Source organism: Oreochromis niloticus, linkage group LG14 (assembly GCF_001858045.2).
Source record: "Oreochromis niloticus isolate F11D_XX linkage group LG14, O_niloticus_UMD_NMBU, whole genome shotgun sequence".
NCBI classification, from domain to species: domain Eukaryota; kingdom Metazoa; phylum Chordata; class Actinopteri; order Cichliformes; family Cichlidae; genus Oreochromis; species Oreochromis niloticus.
The window spans coordinates 586,244-604,962 of record NC_031979.2 but is presented as its reverse complement, the minus strand read 5'-3'; the positions used below and the strand labels follow the sequence as shown (position 1 = coordinate 604,962).

General features: G+C 44.2%; 1 protein-coding gene across 1 annotated transcript; it reads right to left on the bottom strand.

The window, feature by feature from the left end:
* Positions 1 to 159: 159 nt before the first annotated feature.
* Positions 160 to 18,586, bottom strand: LOC100697997 (A disintegrin and metalloproteinase with thrombospondin motifs 8). Its single transcript, XM_003457606.5, has 9 exons — positions 16,504 to 18,586; positions 14,665 to 14,904; positions 9,189 to 9,321; positions 8,898 to 9,065; positions 7,802 to 8,094; positions 5,514 to 5,700; positions 3,259 to 3,431; positions 2,796 to 2,971; positions 160 to 2,305 (listed from the first exon to the last, which is right to left on the bottom strand). The coding sequence occupies exons 1-9, from the start codon at positions 17,218 to 17,220 to the stop codon at positions 1,561 to 1,563; spliced, it is 2,832 nt and encodes a 943-aa protein (XP_003457654.1). The 5' UTR covers positions 17,221 to 18,586; the 3' UTR covers positions 160 to 1,560.
* Positions 18,587 to 18,719: the final 133 nt, after the last annotated feature.

The window sequence follows — 18,719 nt, the reverse complement described above, 5'->3', positions numbered from 1 at the left end:
AAAATGAACTCTGGAGATCTTGCGTGAAATACATTGTGAAATTTATGGGTCCTTATCACTAATGTATACTCAACCGAAATTTGTATGCGTAGTTAATAATGTCATATGTTTTTAGTGATGTTTTGTGGAGGGTCAGTCACAGTAAAAGAGAACAATGCATCGACATAAATGTGTTTATTTGACCATTTCATAGACAATTATCTCAAAGAAAGCAGCGTCTGCCATGTTACCTACATGTCCAAGGTAAAAACTTTACAAAAATAAATAGCTTAAAAAGGAAGCTGTAATAATAGCATATTCCTTCACTGAAGGGATACAGGCCTAATCCTCCATCTCTTTTATAACATACTGTAAATTAACAACAGGAATGAAGAAATCAAATATACACACATGAGTCTGAAACATCTGTGAACATTTGCATATGATGCATGAACTAAAAGGAAAATGAATAAAATTAGTTATTTTTTCATATACATGATAGATAATATGCTTATCACTTAACTTAGTAAGAACACCTCCAAAATAAAATATTGCAGACTGGTTGTACTGCTGTTTTGCTCAACTACACTGTGATGCACGTGGACATGGAACAAGGCTACAGTTACTTTACAGGGTCGAGTGGTATGGTCTGTCGTTGGGTTTTCTGATCAGAAAGACCAGACGTGATCGAGGCTAATACATGTACACAGTGTGGAAAATGCCTAGCTTTTGATGTTGGCTCCAGCAGCCAGTAGTCCAAAATATAGTGAGAGCTATTGGTTTGCTCAACAATACTAATGCTCCAGATAAAACCATGACGTCCTCGTCACATGAATTTAACACAAATTACATTAATGTGTGTTTAAAAAGACGAAGCAGTCACACACAAGGGCCTCGATCATACGTCCATACCTTATTTAAAGGCAAATGGCTCGATCAAAGCTCTATAGGGGCTTGAGTCTGTGAATTACAGCTGGAGGTATATTTACACTATGCTGGTGTCTGACAGCAGGTTTCATTGTTCTAGCCACACCGAACTGCTGTTTATAGCAGGCATCCAAAAACAATCTTTTAAGCTGGACTAAGTTTCTCATTCTGGAGAAAACATACACACTGCACCTTCTCTTAGCAACTATACATAGCATCACATGTACATCCTGAGGTAGATTTCCATTGTTTCAATAGTGGTTGTCGAAGGTCAACAGAATGACAAAGCAATATTCAGCTAAAAGCCTTTGATGCGATTTGATGCAACCAGTTGATAACATGGATGGATTATGAGGCAATGGGCCCTGGGATGTAGACGTTTAACCCCCCACCCACCACCACTGCCACTACTAGCACTCCTGCGTAACAACAAGACGCTCCAGATTGAAAGAGGCATAAAAACATCTTGCAGGTGAAAAAGAATGGTCATAATTATCATTTCTTTGGTTTTGTGGATCGCTCTGTGTGTGTTTGCAGTCATACTGTCCCTGATCTAATGGACCCCGGCACTATTCATGGTGCGTCCGCCTGTTCAGTAATCCATAAATTGTTCATAAGTGCACTATGACCATGAGTCCGCTGTACTCGTGTTCTTCACAAGCAGTCCTGGTTGAAACATTCCCCAGACACCGGCTCCGGGATCTTTTTTGGATCACACTGTTCTGCTTCAACAGTCTTCCCAGTGTAGTCTATGCAGAAGACGCTGCGGCGGCGCTCCCCCTGACCACAAGTTCGTGAGCAGGCAGACCAAGGTCCCATCTGCCATATGGGACAGGGCAGGTCTGCACAGGGCCTGATGTCTATGGGCTTTAGGTCTTTGCCACACTGACTGGAGAGGAAGCCTTCGTCGTCCATGCATTCAACATTCCTCCTGGACCACCCGGATCCACAGGTCTTGGAGCACGGAGACCACTCGCCCAGCACCCATTCGGGGACGCCAAATGGATGAATCATATGCAAAGACAGGGACAAGCCCTTCTTCTCCTTGGATTTGTTCAAAGTCACATCTTTAGGGATGAAAAAAGTATATTTGACCTTGGGAGGGCCTCCATCTCCTGCAGTGGTGAGGAGCTGGATGGTGATGGCCTCCTTGAGCTGCCTGAAGCTCTGGATCCTCTCTAGCGTCGTGGAAGATCCGCTGTACTTCAGTACTGCGCCCAGCACCGGAATGTCCTGCTCAACCGTGGACACGGAGAAGTTGCCATTAAGGATGTAACCGCCACTCTCTCTCTTTACAGCCAGGTAGTAGCCATCATGCTTGATTCCTCGGTGGCTCCGCTGCTTGATGTCAATGTTAGTAGCACCAGTGGGAATTGTGACAATGTCACTGTATCCATAGCTGATGGAGAAGAAAAAGAACAGATAACAGTTTACTATAGAATATCTTATCTGTGTATTAATTAGAACTTCCAGGTAAAAGGAGATGAACTTGGTTTGAAATAGAAGAAGAGTGAAAGAAGCTGTGCTGACACTATAATCAACCTACCAACATGTATGAAACTACTAATCTTATCTATACTATATTGAATAGGTCAGAAAAAGCATAAATAAAATGAAACAGAGAATCAGAATACCACAAATGGGTGGGCCAAAAGTTATGAAGAACCTAAATTGATATGGGGTGAATAAATTCTTGTGAATGGGCCTCGAGTACAACATAAGCAAATAGCATTTTTAAAAAGAGCAAAATATGATCTAGCAACACAATCAATTAATCAACTAATTAATTAGTCACAACTACAGTAGAAGGAAAGACATCCATATATTTCAGAGACTCTAAGCCTTTTTGTGCTTTGTCATTTTTATTATCGTTGATCTGATCGGCTTACGTTGCTTTGTTGTACGAGTCTGTGATCTTTCTACAGGTGAGTCCACTTCCTCCACACACTCCACACTTGTCCACTCTCTTGTTGGATCCTATCACCTGGTCGCAGCCTGCCTTCACACACTGTCCTTGGACACACACAGATGTGGTGTCAGGGCCACAGGGGGTCCCGTCAATCACCTGCAGGGACGGAGCAAGCATTGGTGGGTCACTACACATGTCCCATTCAACTATATTATGAATATAGTTCAACATCATGTCAGGGTGTTCATCAGTGAAAGGAGGTCACGTTCATGATGTTAGAGCTGGTTATAACACTGGCTATGAAACAGAGCTGGGACTTCAGGAAAAACTAAAATGAGTGAAGCTTTTCTGAAACCATTATTCTGATTTTAAAAAACTGAACAGTGCTTTAGACTACTGGCTTTCTTTTCATTGAGATTTGCTGTTGAGTGACATTATTGTACCTTGGGTTCAAACACCTTGAATTCACTGCTGCCCCGGGCCCTGCAGAACAGCTTGCACCTGTCTCTGGGAGAAACACCGGCGTACTTTGGTATCCACTGTTTCGCGTTCCCGTTGTGGTCCAGGTAGTTGGGGCTGTTGTACTTCTCACACTGCTCCTCCCTGAAACTTTTACCTAACATGAAGAAACAATAAATTAAGATACTCTACCAAAACAATATTATTTGTATAATCCGAACACCTGATCAACTCTAGATTTGTATTTTTATATTCATTAGAGCAACGCAGAAAAATAGATGAACACCAGCAGAGTCTGGATCAGGCTGGTGGACAACAATTAATTATGTAGCATCAAAACATAAAACCTGATTAGAAAACACTATATGGACAAACGTACTGGGCCAGCTGCACATCACACCTACAGGAGCTCAGCCATGCTTGAAGCTTGCAGTTTTTGTGGCGATGGAGGATGCTTCATGGCCGAGTTGGGGAGATTTCTAAAAGCTTCCACTTTGCAATATTCCCACTCATAGTTAATCTCGTGATATCTAGAAGGGAGGACATTTCATGAACTGACTTGTTGCAGCGGTGCCATCCTGTTACAGCACCACACTGAAATTCAGCGAGCTCTTTAGAACAACCCATTCTTCTACTAATGTTTATAAAGGCAGGCTACACTGGTCAGTGCTTGACTGTAAAACACTCTGACTCAAAGATTAGGAGGCGTGGCCTGATACATTGGTCCATATAGTGTGTTTTTGCAGTTCTATTATTAGCTACAGTGATACTTTAGTGACTCCTCTGGTCTGCCCTCAGTAAAGATGTTTCATTGGAGTCTTTAGTTTCATGTCTACAACATGAGTCTTAATTTGTAAATTAGTGTCCACATTAGTGTTAGGTCACTGACATGTCCCTGCTGCATGGGTGGTCATTTCTGCACCCCCATCCCCCCAATCCCTGCTTACAAGATGGCTCAAATCACAGCGTCTACATCTGTCTTTTATATACAGGCTGTGGGTCAGTCTAGAAAATGTTGTTTTTCGATTGAGCGTCCCCCTGTTGCCTCCAGTGAGTGCAAACAGCTGTTCTAGAGTCCGAGCAGATCTGTGCCAGCTGTGCCTCATCACAACAATCAAGCTCTCTACAAATATCTGCCACTACCAGCCTGCCGCGTGCTTATGCAAGTTCTTATACCGTCCTAACTCTTTACAGAATCCCAACCCTCGTCTCCTCTCGTCTGCAGCTCCATCTGTAATGTCTGCAGCATCAGACTTTTGGCTCCCAGCTCGTCACTTGTTTCCATCCCTGTGTTACCCTTGCCCCCATCCGAGCTCTACTGCTCAAGTTGGAATATCACAAGTTATAATCCAAGCCTGCTCTGCTGTCCCTGCTCATTATCTACAATGAACTGTCTTTTATCTACAACTCTGTAGACAAAAAACAGTTGAATGTTGCAAAAAGCTGGAACGAGTCAAAACCACAAAACTACACAGTTGGATCTGCTGACATCAGTGGTCGGTAGATGTCTATAAGCCCCTGTTTTCTTCTTCTGCTCATGATTTTACATAAAAATCTCCCAGACCTGCTGAAATGCAGTGTGGTTCAAACAACACAGGCACCACTTTGGCAGAAATGAGGTTCTAGATAGAACCAAGCTTAATGTGTTTTGTTGGAGATTACACAGTTTCTTCCAGAGTTTGTGGAGTGGTTTGAACATGAGCTAATACACAGTTTTTTGTTTTGTTTTGTCTTCATAAAAGTGTCCATCTGTTGCAAAGCTTAATTTTCATTTCTAAAGAAATGGTGGCGAGGTGGATCCTGGGGAAGAACACAGCACACTTCAGAGCAGGTTTAGAGAGTTTTTCTTAACGTTGTGATGTAGATCTTGGGCTTTGGCAGAGGCACTCGGGGATCACATTCTGTGGCCTAATGTTCCTGTGGCTTATGGCGACGGTTGGTTTTGGAAAATGTGGCCAAAACATCATAAGGTGGGGTCAACGTGCGGTGTGACCAACCCTCGCCCAAATATGCCAACACACCTAACATCTGGCCTGCAAAAAGCAGACCTAAAATACGTCTGTGGCAGCCAGACTCACCCCGGGTCAATGCTGCCAGTCAACGCCAAATGTAGGACAATGGAAAGTGCAGATGTGGGACAAACATTCGTTGCCGTGTCTGATGTTTTCAGTAGGGGACAAACGATATAAGAAGCCGTTTTTCTTTGTTCATTTGAAAGCTGTATTACGTTGACCCTTACCTTCATTGTTGTCACATGGCTGTATGTTGCAGGACTGGTACTGGACCCTCTGTCCTTCACAGTACTTCCCTCCATTCTGAGGCACTGGGTTAGTGCACTCCCTGTAGGAGAACTCCACCCCACCTCCACACGTCCTAGAGCACTGCTGCCATGGTCCCCACGAGCTCCAGCCGCCGTCCACAACCATCTGCGGTAAAACACACAGGAAAAAAAGAGGAGAGTAGTTGGTTAATGCTCTGAGCCAAAGGCAATGTCAGCTGTGCAGCCTAAACCACAGTCTGGGCTTCTGGGTTTGAGGCCGCACAGCGTGTTGGCATGCCGCGACTCGAGGCTAAATCTGTGTTGAAGTTCGGCACGCGCCTGCTGTCTGACTCTACCCACATTCCTGCCACATGTGTCACTCACTGCTAGTAGAACCTGCCATGCTCCAAGTTTGTACGTTGAGTGAGTATGTGCGCGTGTGCATGTGTGTTTGCTAGCAAGGTTGTTCTTTCCAGAAGTTTTATAAGTTTGAACCACATCCCAACGGCCAGCATGTCTGGATTCATAAACAGATGTGTGTTCAGAACATAAGGAGAAGATATCAAGGCAACCAACCTTAAATAAGACGCTGAGATGTTCTTTGAGGAAATCTAAAAAGGTATTGTGAAGGATCTGCATTTCAACTCAAAGTCAGACAGAGCTCAGTTTATATTGCGTTCTCTGAGCCCTTTAATGTCTGTGCTTTAACTTGAAATTGCAGCATTTATGAAAAAGAGTCAGGTCTCAGCTAATGCAACACTTTCTACAAACATGCAGAGTTTTGCATTTTGGAAGCAGTTTTAAGAAAGAACATTCTCCACCACAGGGAATATTTTGGCCTTGCTGACTCTCATCATTTGTCTATTGTTAGTGTATTAGCTTTGCTATCTGCTATCATCTCTCTGCTATCATTGTGGGTTTGAATCCACTGTTTGGGGCGGAGCTTGATGGTTCTTACCGTATTTGCGTGGGTTCTCTGTGGGTATTCCAGCTTCCGCCCACACTCCAAAGACATGCAGTTAGTGCATTTATGTTAATTCATGTGAATGTGAATGGTGTCTGTACTAGCCCTGTAACAGACTGGTGACCTGTTCACACCTATCGCTGTATGGCAGCTGGGAGTCAATGCAAGAGGATGGATGAATGGATGCATTCCTATGGGAAACAATTCCACTTCAGGTCCATGTAGTAGAAGCGCTGTGATATTTAAAGTTTTGGGATATTTGGGCAGTGAACAAGTGGAACATCAGATTAAGAATAAATTGTGAGACAACGCGTGCACAATCCACAGCTTATCTAACGCAGCATGAGCAAAACCTCAGAAATGTGCTGAGGATGCCGGCCTCATTAGAGCTTTATGACTACAAACCTGATTACTCTGTTGAAAGGAAGTGACTCATCAGACACTGTGAACATTCTTTGGTGGTGAGCCAGTGAAAATAAAGTGTCAGCATGCAACATGCAAGAAGATGGGAACATCGTCCAAAGACTGTAAGGGTTACTGAAAAAACACGTCCTTCAGAAAAAAGCTTGGAAGACCAACAATTTTGACTCTCATGTGAAAATCTTTGGTCTCAAAGCTGCACTGATATTTATTTTCTTCCAAAAGCAATCGTGACCTTATGTTGTCGCCATGGCCACTACAAGCCTAATCACCTCATGGCCTTACAAGGATGGTGTGGCTCGTGTGTTAGGAAACAGCTGAATGAACAAACGTCAGCCTCACTTTTTGTTTTTTACCGACTGACGAGGGAAAAAAAACAGGCTCACAAGCACGGCGGCACAAAGGCAGCAGGTGCACTGAGATCAAACAGGGATGCAGGAGGTGCATTTATGCACATCTACTCACAAACTGTGTCCCTTTCTTAGTCGTGTATCACGGTGAACTTATTTTTAAGGCTTCTCTTTGCAAGCATATCCTTTAATGTACACACTGGTCATGTGTGAGCGCTCAATAAGAGCTGCTAAGTCGGCAAGTTTGGATGCAGTATTTGTGTTGTGAGATACAATTCCTGCTAGCAATACTTCCAATATTTGATCAATAATAAAATAAAAAGATCAAACTTTAAAATAAAAGATGTTGTGTGGGAGGGGCACTGACTCAGTAGTGAGAATTACACAGCTGATACCACGAGCTAATGCTGGTGTTCATAGCTGGTAGCTGAGATACTCCCGGTCCCTGTTCATGAAAGCCAAGGATTTTACTGCCATCGAATTTAACTTTGTAAGGTGGCTTTTAAAAAACAGGGAAGAAGACTCGGGCTTACCAGCGGCTTCATCGCCTCATGGACTGGCACGCAGACGCCGTGAAGGCAGGTTCCATTGGCACTGCAGGGGGTGCCATCAGCCCAGGGCAGGCTCCCATTCTTGGTAGAGCATTGCAGCGTCCCCTCCTCCTGACACCACAGCTGGCTGCAGATATCACTGTCGGAGGTGTTGGGGCAGTGGACGAACTCCTCTCCAAAAATCTGCTGGCACTGCTGGTCCACGCTGTACTTGGAGCCTGGCAGCTCCTGTGGTAGAGGCATGGCGCTCTCTGGGACATCGAGCAGGCAGTCCCCTGTGGTTACAGTACAAAACAAGTCCGTATGAGGCCGATTATATCGGGGTTTGTGGAGACTGTGGGCCTCGCGGCACAGTGACAATCGTAAATATGCTGCGTGTGGCATGACAACAGTGGGAAAGTATTCAGCGCAAGCTGTGTCCTGACTATAAAACGGAATAATTTTACTTTAACTAATGTAGTGCATGTTTATAGGCAGCCTAATGCTCTGAATCTGGACGTCTGACAGGTAATCCAAATCTGATTGTTTTCCATTATTCCTCTAATGATCTTTATTGCATTCAATAAGCTTTTGTCTGGAGTTGTCAATGACATCCGCGGTTCGGAATGAACATTCTCAGCCACATGAGTTTTTGTTGGAAACATTTTCCAACTGATAAAGAACATATTTTGCTGACACCAGCTGTTGCTTTTGGCCGAGGAGGTGGGGAACAGGAAGAAGTCCATATTATGACTCAGTGGAAAAGAAGGTTCACTGACAGATCTAGCAAGGATACAAACAATACAAGATGCACAACAAGGCAGGGGGGAGAGGGAGCAACAGAGGTAAGGCAAAAGAAAGCGAGCAGGATGTGGAAACCTCGGGCGAAATAAATTGAGCGTCCAACCCGTAATTTAAGGGGAGCGGCAAGTTTAAGCAGGAAAGCCTCGGTTCACGAGAGGATGAGAGGAAGCGTATGTTTTATACATCTCTGAGTCAGCCCTAATAACAGAGTCACAGGCAGGCAGCCACAGTGGCACAAGATATCGACATTAATTTCTGCGTGTGCTGTGGAGCAACAAGCTGCAGTGTGCCTCACCGTGCCCGTTGTCAAAGAATTCGGTGACATAGAGCGCGCTGCAGGGTGACCAAGGCATGGTTTTGTTGAGGCTGACGAACAGAGGCGCCATCAGGTGATGACCTCCCAGATCCCCAAAGAGTCTCTCACACGTCTTGGAGTCATCATGAGGCATGCTCAACACATGACCTGCAGGAGGCGGGGTGACAGTTTTGTGCTTTAGAGAGTGTTTATGAATGACTGAAAACTCTCGATCTAAGAAGCTTTTCCATAAAGCCGAGGCTCGTGTCAGCCCACCCAATGTGACCTCACCGAGCTCGTGTGCAGCTGTGAAGGCAGCTTGCAGGCCGTTGTCCTCGATAACCGAGCAGCTTCTCTTGGGATCGCACATTGTCCCGACATCGGCCACGCCCAGCGTGTCGCAGCTCTTCTGACCGCAGATGTCCTGAAACACAAATACAAAACAAAAATGTCAGATTTGAATAAACTGAAAAAAAGAGCTACTTTGTTTCTCCATAATTACATATTCATATTTTCACTTTGGTGGCTTTTCCTTACATTCACACCAGCATGTCGGACCTTCTGGGCTTTTTTTAAATGCAGGAGGGGAGCAGGTTCTCCAGATAAAGCTGGAATTCAGTGAAGTTCCATGAACTTCAAACTCCAGCAGGAAGAAAGAATAAAAAGGGCGATAATGCCACTTCTGTCAGAGAAGACCAGGAAACTGAGGCCTCGCCAAAACCCCACAATAAAAGAGGGAAAACACGTTTCCCGGTTTCTGCTGCAACCTTCAGAATTTGATGTAAACAACATGGAAGGATGGATCCGTCCTGCCTCATGTTAGCAGTTCGTCCTATTACATCACCGTGGCGATGGTGGTGTCATTGTTCTGCTGGGCCACTTGGTGAGCATTAATTAAGTGCTACCTGGGCATTTTTCTGACCACGTGCAGCCCTTTATGTGCACGTCTTCTGATGACCCCACGCCACAAAGCTTCAGTTATATCAAACTGCTTTGTTGAACACGACAATGAGTTCAGTGTACTCGGATCTCAGTTCGACAGAGCACCTCTGGGATGTTCTCGAATCGCAGACTCACATCACGGATATGTGGCAGACAAACCTGCAGCACTTGTGTGATGCTATCGTGTCAGTAACATCAAAATCTCTGAGGAATGTTTCCAGGAATGTTTTGAACTTTTCGTTTTTGTGCCACGAAGAATTAAAACAGTTCTGAAGACAAAAAGGGTCCAAAGTCAAACTAACAAAGTGTCCCGTGAGCACAGTTGCCTTTAGTTTCTAGGTCAGCTGTTTGGTCACTTTAAACTTTCCGTTCTAGTTTGAACCAACCTTTTAGCTGTTTCGTTTTCACTAAATAGTTTGTTTATTCTAGTCTATTTATAATTAATCACTGGTTCAACTTTTCATCAGTGGCTGCTTGTTACAATATTCAGTTCACAGGGTTTTTAGAATGAGCCTCTGGAGAGTGACGCTGGCACAATCACTCCTCTTACAGTAAAGGTATGTAAAGAAATCTCTATATAATGCGCATTATGCCAAAGTAAACGAAGCAGCAATTTTAAGATTGTTAAAAAGAATGAGTGTGACGTGGAGTTGGGGGAAACCGAGTTTCATCCTCTGTGCAGTAAAAAGCCTGATTGCGTTGAACTGCTTGGACTCTCTGACTAGTTTTCATGCACACTCAGTAACAGCCTGAGGTGTTACAACCACCTCCTGTGTGGATATAGTTTGGTGGCTAGCTGCATATTAACTCCGCCCATCATAGCAAGTGCAGCTTTGCATAAAGTTGGAGTGCTATGTACAGTATGTCACAAGAACCGGTACACACTGGAGGGAAGTGGCAGTGGCCAGCAAACTAAAGGTAATGGAACAGCTGCACTGCTGCTAAAACTGCATTTCACTCAAAGTAAAGTGAAAGAGCGACTCGGACTGATTCAAACTGCAACACAAGCAACGTCCTAATATTTTATAATATTTGCCTGATATCTTGTGGATATATGGCACGGCAGGCTGAACTGTTAAAGAGTTGAAGCCATTATTCTGTCAAACAGTAAATACAGTAAATATATTAGCAACCCTCAGTGACTGTTATATAACCTTCACCATCTATTTAAAAAATCAAAAGCATGTTACTCAGTGTTTCCGTCATTAAGCAAAAGCAAATAAATATCCACAGCTGTCTGCAGCTGTAATGTGGGAGAAGTAACTGTGTGTTATATCAGACATCTTTCCTTATTTCTGTGTAGGAAGGACAGATGCATCCTCGGCCTCGCCTTCTCTAAAAACAACACGAGGCAGGACCCTCTGTGATTGGAAAGACATCTGGACTTGGAATCAGGGACTGAATGCAGCTCAGTCTGTGTTTGCAGACCTTATTCCACAACAGCAAAAGATGGCTTTCATGCCGATGCAAGACTCGACGTATGGGTCAGAGCTCAAACTGTAGTGTTGCACAAACACATGTGGTGGGACTGCAAAGATGCATGAGTGAAATGTTTCCAATGCATGCAACCCGCCGCGAGCTTTGCGTTTTACAACAGCCAGCAGCAGCGTCAGTCTTCTCTTTTGACTGCGGCTCGTACGGCACGCATTTGCAACCCCGAGCAGGCCACATACTAAAGCTCGACCATTTTAAGTGGTCGAGCTTTAATCTTGTCAGGCCTGATTTGTAGGGGCACTAAAGTTAGCTCATCCACGAGGAGCCTTCTGTCCTCTGCATTTCAAAGCGTATCTCTGCGGAAATGGAAAAACAAACACAAACCTGGGTTTGCGTGAATGATGGTTTCCCCCAAAGAAAAGCCGCTTCAACAATCCAGCACAAGACTGCACAAAGCCATATGTTCTCTCCATTATTTCTCAGATCCGGGGTCAGATTTACACGCTAACGTCATTCTGTAGGCAGATAAATGCCAACCCTGTCATCAAATCGAGCCGCAAACCAGGGCACTCAGCTATAAAAATTTAATAATAGAGAAGTTCCTCGCCTAATGTATTGTCTGCTAACACCTTGTCAACACGCACATACCAGATGGAAGAAGGCAGCCAAATGCAGCAGAACAAGCCAATTGCAACTCAAACCCCGAGGACTTGTGAACTTATTTCCTGTCGAAGCATCCATAAAGAATAGTTTGTTTGCTTTGCTTTGACATTTCCCCAGCTTGGAAAAGATTACGGCTATTCCATCTCTGCAGTCTGGTTTCAGCATCCTTAATGGAGAGCTCTAAAGTTTTTCTTTTCTATGGGTTGTTAAAAAAATAACATATGGCAACGGTTGGTTTAAAGCGAGGCACTATTTCAGCTGGGAGGTTTTTTTTTTTCATGTGCTATGTGCAGAGGTGTTTTTTTTCTGTTCTCAAACTGATCTCCCTGTTGGAGCTCAGTCTGGGAGGAGTTATTTTTTTTCTCCTTATCTTTCCTCATGTGGTGCATGTTCCATTGTTATACCTCTCTGACCTGTCTTCCCCATGTGATGTTTTTGTGTAATGTATGTATGGTCGGAGGGTAAGATGGCGCCGCCATTGCGTGCAATAGGTCGGCAGCCTTATGAAATTTCCCCTTGTGGGACTAATAAAGGTATATCAAATCAAATAAAATCAAATGTCACTACAGCTGCTCTAAAATGCACCTGTGTTACTGTGTGGCACTTTGGCTTAGATAATTGCTGGGCGGTTGGCTGTGCTGCCTGTGAAACCGCATTATGCTCCCACAGCTGGCCGGGCACTGAATTCCACCAGAGGTTACTTTCTGACTCATTCTTGCTGGTTGTCTTCTGAACGGGAAACAAAATCTGCCAGAACGTGATGGTGAGAGGACCGTCCATCCTAATAATACACTGTGAAGCATGCGCTCTGCTGCACTTCAAAACCGCAATTTGAAGAAAAAGGTTGACTGCTGTAACCTGTGGTGATGACTGACTCTGTGTCAAGGTGTTTTTTGCTAGCACACACACACACACACACACACACTACATGAACTGCTAAACACATCCAGCTGAGAGCACATAACCTATTTTGCATCACACGCGATGTGTTACTGCAAAGGATGCTAACATTAAACATGATGAAAGTTGGTAACAAATTATCCATGTGTGGATAATATCCAGAAGCGTCACTGTGAGCAGAGATCCCTAATACGTTCATCTCTGTTACACATCTGTAGCTGTGAGTCTACAAGCCCCACCCACTTGGTGAGTTCTATTTATGAAGAGCAGCCAATCAGAAGAAACTTGGCTTAAAGGAGGGAGAAGGGAGCTGGGATGGCTGCCATAAACTTTTAGTTCATTTAATTGGTGAAAAAGCGTCGCACAGAGTCCCATTACCACGTAAATAAGACGCAGAACTGCTTTAATAACATAATGTAACTGTAATAAATCCCCTTTAAAAGCATTAGCCTTAGCTCTGTTTTAGTCTCCACTGACTTTAGAGAATCATACATTCATTCCCCTTCTTAACTGTTTTTAACTTCCTTTATTGCTTTGGTTGCTAGCAGGTGGCATACGGTGAGTTTATGTGAACATAAGAATCCACCTTCAGCAGTGAAGAGAAATGCATGCTTCTCATGCCCCATTTTTGTGGAATAACCTCCCTCAAGATATTAGGCAGGGATGCTCTGTGGAGGTTTTTAAAGCTAAGTTGAAGACCCACTTGTTCACCCTATCCTACATGTCTTAATTCTTTGCCTTTTACTTTTTTTTTTTTTTAATTTTTATTGTTTTTAACTTTTATTATGTTTTTAACTTGTTATTGTGTTTTTAACTTGTATTGCTATGCATCACTTTTATTTATTTATCTCTTTATTTTCAAATAGCTGTACAGCACTTTGTCTGAAAGCACTTTATAAATAAAGTTATTAGTATTATTATTATTATTATTATTATTATTATTATGATGTACCTTTTACAGGACACACAGGAATTTGTTCAATAAAACATTAAAAAAATAATATTTATTAGTGTGCGTTTTTTGCTTCATGACTAAATGGCCTGTATTTGTATAGCACTTTACTAGTCCCTAAGGACCCCAAAGCGCTTTACATATCCAGTCATCCACCCATTCACACACTGGTGATGGCAAGCTACGTTGTAGCCACAGCCACCCTGGGGCGCACTGACAGAGGCGAGGCTGCCGGACACTGGCGCCACTGGGCCCTCTGACCACCACCAGTAGGCAACGGGTGAAGTGTCTTGCCCAAGGACACAACGACCGAGACTGTCCAAGCCGGGGATCGAACCGGCAACTTTCCGATTACAAGGCGAACTCCCAACTCTTGAGCCACGATCGCCCCCGACTAAATCGCTTCCCATTGTTAAACCTTTCAATAAAACCTGAGATACTCTGGTGTTCCTCAAGGATCCATTCTCAGGCCACTGCTGTTTGCAAATTAATAAACACTTCACAGTAACTCTCAATTTTGCCTGTAGGTTTTCATTGTGTCTCAGTTACTAAATGGCTTAGTGCTCATTTGCACAGTCCAGATGTCATCATGCGATCTTAGAATTTCAATTCCATGATACTAAACGGTACCTTTATTCAGGGATAATGATGACATTTCTCTGCCTGTCAATGACCTCTGAACTTGTGCAGTTAAAAGCTACAAAAAGTGTAGTTAATGACTTCTTGTTAAGATGTTCATCTTTTTAAAAGATAAATGTTTAAAACCGTATTTGCAGATGATGCTGTGTTTTATTTCAAAGACCTAACAGCTTTAAATAAAACAAAAAATCAGAAAAATAACTAAATCAGATGTATGCTCGTCTGCTGGCTCCTCACCTCTCTAGTGAACAGCATGGCAGTGTCGTAGTGCTCGGGATGCCTCTGGCTGGGTGGATTGAAGAGCTGCTGCCAGGAGCAGAAGTTCCTCAGAGCCACACCTCCATTGCTGGAGACCTCCGGTCCAATTTCCTCATCTTCCACCACCAGCATCTTCACCACCACCATGTTCACAGAGTTCTTTATGCTGGGGTGCTTATAAAGCTGGGCGGCCATGGACATGAGGGTGAGGATGTAGTGCTGTGGAGGAGAGGATGTTTATGATTCAGCCTACAGATGTGTTCAGAGCCAGGCTGGCTGTTCCTCGCAAACTAAAAATACACGTGATGGTAATGTGATTTTTTTAATGAAATCTTGACAAGAAAGCGTGTGCATGTGTGCGGTATATTAATCCTGGAGACTTTAACGACATTGACAGGCCCTATGCGGGACAAGCTTCATTATAAAATTATGAAAAGATTGCAAACACATTTTTGCCTTTTCTTACTTACTAGATGTGCATGTGTAATCATGTAGAGTGGCCAGTGTGTTGGTTAGTTCGGCTCTAACGTGCCGAGCTGTTTGATGCGTTCAAATGGAAAAGAGACTTTTTCCAAATGCAGTAATTGCACAAAAATAAAAGCATAAACACTATAAAGTACTACTCAGTGCGCACATGTGTGTCCTACAATGGAAATTAAACTGGCTGATATGTGGCGCTGTCCTGGATTGCATGTTACTGCTGCAGGAAACAAAGAAAAGGAATGGATGCCAACATCATACAAGATGACAAAAAATGCAGGCAGACAAACCAACATGTATTTGCACCTGTGGGCTGTAATCATTTTCCCCAAAGTAACTCGTCCTGTGACACAATCTTGGGAAAGGAGATTGTGTCAGGGATTTCCACTGAGCTGCTGTGTCATTGTGTTTCAGAGCCGCCAAATCACAGACAGTGTGAGTGGCTTTGCCGTGATGCGTATTCTCGGTGAAATCATTTTTTCTAGGGTGGGTTGATAGTCCAACATTGAAAGTTTTTCCACATGTGCTGTGAGCACACCCACGGAACCACATGTTGATTTTTGCCTGGGGCAACCAAATCACTGAAACTGCCCCTGTTCGTAGAAAACTGCATAAAAATAAAAAGGGATGTGTGATTTGGGATGGAAAATCCACTGTGAGCCAAGTTTATCAGTGCAACCTTTCTCCTCACCTTGTGTCTGGTTGCCTGGGGAATACTATGGAGACTTTGGCAGCTGAGGAGTGACTTAAACACAAACAGATTAGAATTTGGCTGGTGCGGACTTTGGCACAGTCCTACTTATTACTGGTTCGGCTTTGGTTGGAACCAGGACTGATTTTAGATTAGAAGGAGGACGTAATAAACATTTAGTGCACTTTAAAGAGAGAAGGGCTGATTTAAAGAATCACGGAGTAAAGATAGAATGCAAAAGCTATTGTAAGCACTGTGAGTCTTCCTGGTGATGCTGAGGCTTTGCTGCCAAATGGTGACCAAGTCCCTAGGAATGTGCTCCAGCATTTCTTGCATTTCTTTGGCCTGACATCTTTCTGTGAAAAACAGGGAGCTCATCGATTTCCTCCCAAGGTCCCTCACTGACAAAACATGTTTTATGTAGCCGGAGAAAACATATGCCTGCCTTTATATTTTCGAGTGTGTGAATCCTGACTTTGCAGACAGGATGGGAAAATAAAACAAAAGGGGGGGGGGGGTTAATGGGATGACGTCTACAACAGCGGCCTGTTTATGGAAGAGTCTAAACTGAGAAATTAAAGGCAAGCTTTGTTTGGGCGCCTAGTAAGTGTGTGCGTGCAGGAAAGAATGAGTTCATGGCGTCTGACCTTTATTTCATCTCCATAGAAGTGGGTCATGGTTGAGTCTGCTACCAACAGGGTCTCTATGAACCGTGGCGCAGAGACAAAGCGTCTCCGGCGTGGTTCCCTCCTTGCGTCACCGTCGCCGTGCGTAAAACTTTCCCCATTGTGCTGCTCCACGGCCGCTTGATCAAACGGGAGGGGAACACCGTGGCTTTCGTTGAATGTTCTCCTCCTGATGACGTGCGGCTCCTCGGCAGTGGCTGGCCCGGGGCCGCCGTGGAGTTTGGGCTCAATCAAATACTCTTTGCCCTCCGTTACGAAGGAGCCAAAGATGCCCGAGCACAGACTGACAGCCACGAGCGAGTTCTGATCTTGATCCACGTTCCCGGAGTAAAAGCAGCTCCTCAGGTGGCCCTCGCTCTCCTCTGACTTGTTCATAAGCTTCTGGGGGACAGCTCGGGCACCTGGAGCGCTGCGTAAAGCTCCAACGTCTCTAGCTTTGACGCGCTGGATGGTGAAAGAAGGCGCGATGAAGCTGGTGTCCGGGATGAGGTTTAGAGTAAAGTCTTTGCCAAACGCACTGAGGACAAACCTCGGCTGGTCCTCGCTTCTCTTCCAGAAGCGCCCGCTGGTTCTTGCATTTATCCGAACAGGTACAACATCCTCTGATTCAAACGAAGAGGCAAGTGCCGCGTTGACTACGCACAGGAGCGAAAAGAGCAAACACGCAGTGGCACACATCGTCTGCAGACAGAAACGCGCTGAAGAGTGGATCAAAAATAAAGACTCTAACAAAGATGATGTCTTTTCTCTTCTGCAGTCGCAATAACGTCTCTTCTGAAATGAAAGTGAACTCCCAGTCAGAGTGTGCTGTTCAGCTTCAGCCAGCTATCATTCCCTGTTCTGCCGCTCACCAGCACCGCTGCAGTCTGGACATATCGGGGGGTATTTATACTTTCCCTTCTTCTCTGGACATGAGGGGGTTTATTTTTGATATCCTCCGTTGCTGGAAATTCTCCTCCCACTCGCACTTCATGAGAAACTCGAGGATAAAACGGGTCCAATGAGAATGGGCCGACACTCCCCCCTTCTGAAACAGCTTGACAACCGCGCTCCTATTATTAACCCAGCGTGCTGTATGGCAGCGACAGGACATCTATACTACGCATAGCTGGGAGTCCGCTACGCGAGTTATTTCGGAGGTGTGTGAGTGGCAGGCCCCCACAGGGCCCGGAGACCCCCACCCCGCCCCTCTCCAAATCCGGCCTGCTTTATCCCCCTCACAAAAGAGCACCGCTGGACGAAGAAAGGCGCCGAGTTTGCTTGGAACTGACCCCGAACACTGGGAAACGTCTAATCGCGTTAGTGAAGATTTAGGATGAACGTTATTCTTCTTATATCTCCACTATGTGACGTTTGAAGAAGATTCGTTTTAAATACTAAAATAAAGCAACATTTTACACACAGTGAATAAAATACTGTATTTGAACTCAATTTTAAACTTTTCTTTAATTCAAATAATCAAAAACAAATGCCAAAAAATTCCTGTACACCAAACAGATGTACAGAGGACGACATTTACCAGCAGATGGCGCCAAAGCACAAGGACCGAGCGTTTGTGCTCACTCTTCGTTAGACACTAGATGTCGCTGTTTGCCTAAAAATCAAGTTTCTGTTTTCACTTGTTCCTCATTTTCTTTAGTAGAAGCTGGAGACATGTGGTACTCTGTAATGTTGAACATTCATTAAAATGAGAGTCATTGCTTTCATGATGGCCTCCTCAGTGTCATCACTTGATTCTAGGAGGGTTTTGGTCTTCGTTCCCAAATCAATCAATCTCTGTCAAATAAGTTTTCAGTGTTTTTGCCGAACACAACAGAGGCCAGCGGCTGGAGCCCATCCTCCCTGCCCCCAACGTGGTAACTTTGTACACTTACTACTGTACTTTATTAAATTACAGATTCAATGGTCTTGTACTGACCCAGCAGTACTGAAGTCACTCAGATCACCTCCAGCTGCAACATTAAAGTGACATACACGTTATTAGTTAATCCAGTGATATCATGTAAATGATTCTGCTTGATGTTTTGATGAGAATAAAATTCATGACCAACATTTATCAGTCTATCTATTTGTGATCAAGTAAAACTCTGTGTGCTCTTCTGAAACGTGTCTGATTCAGAGTGGTCTCAGCAGACTGCGTGGGGATGATGCTCATGTCGCTCATGCTGTACGGCAAC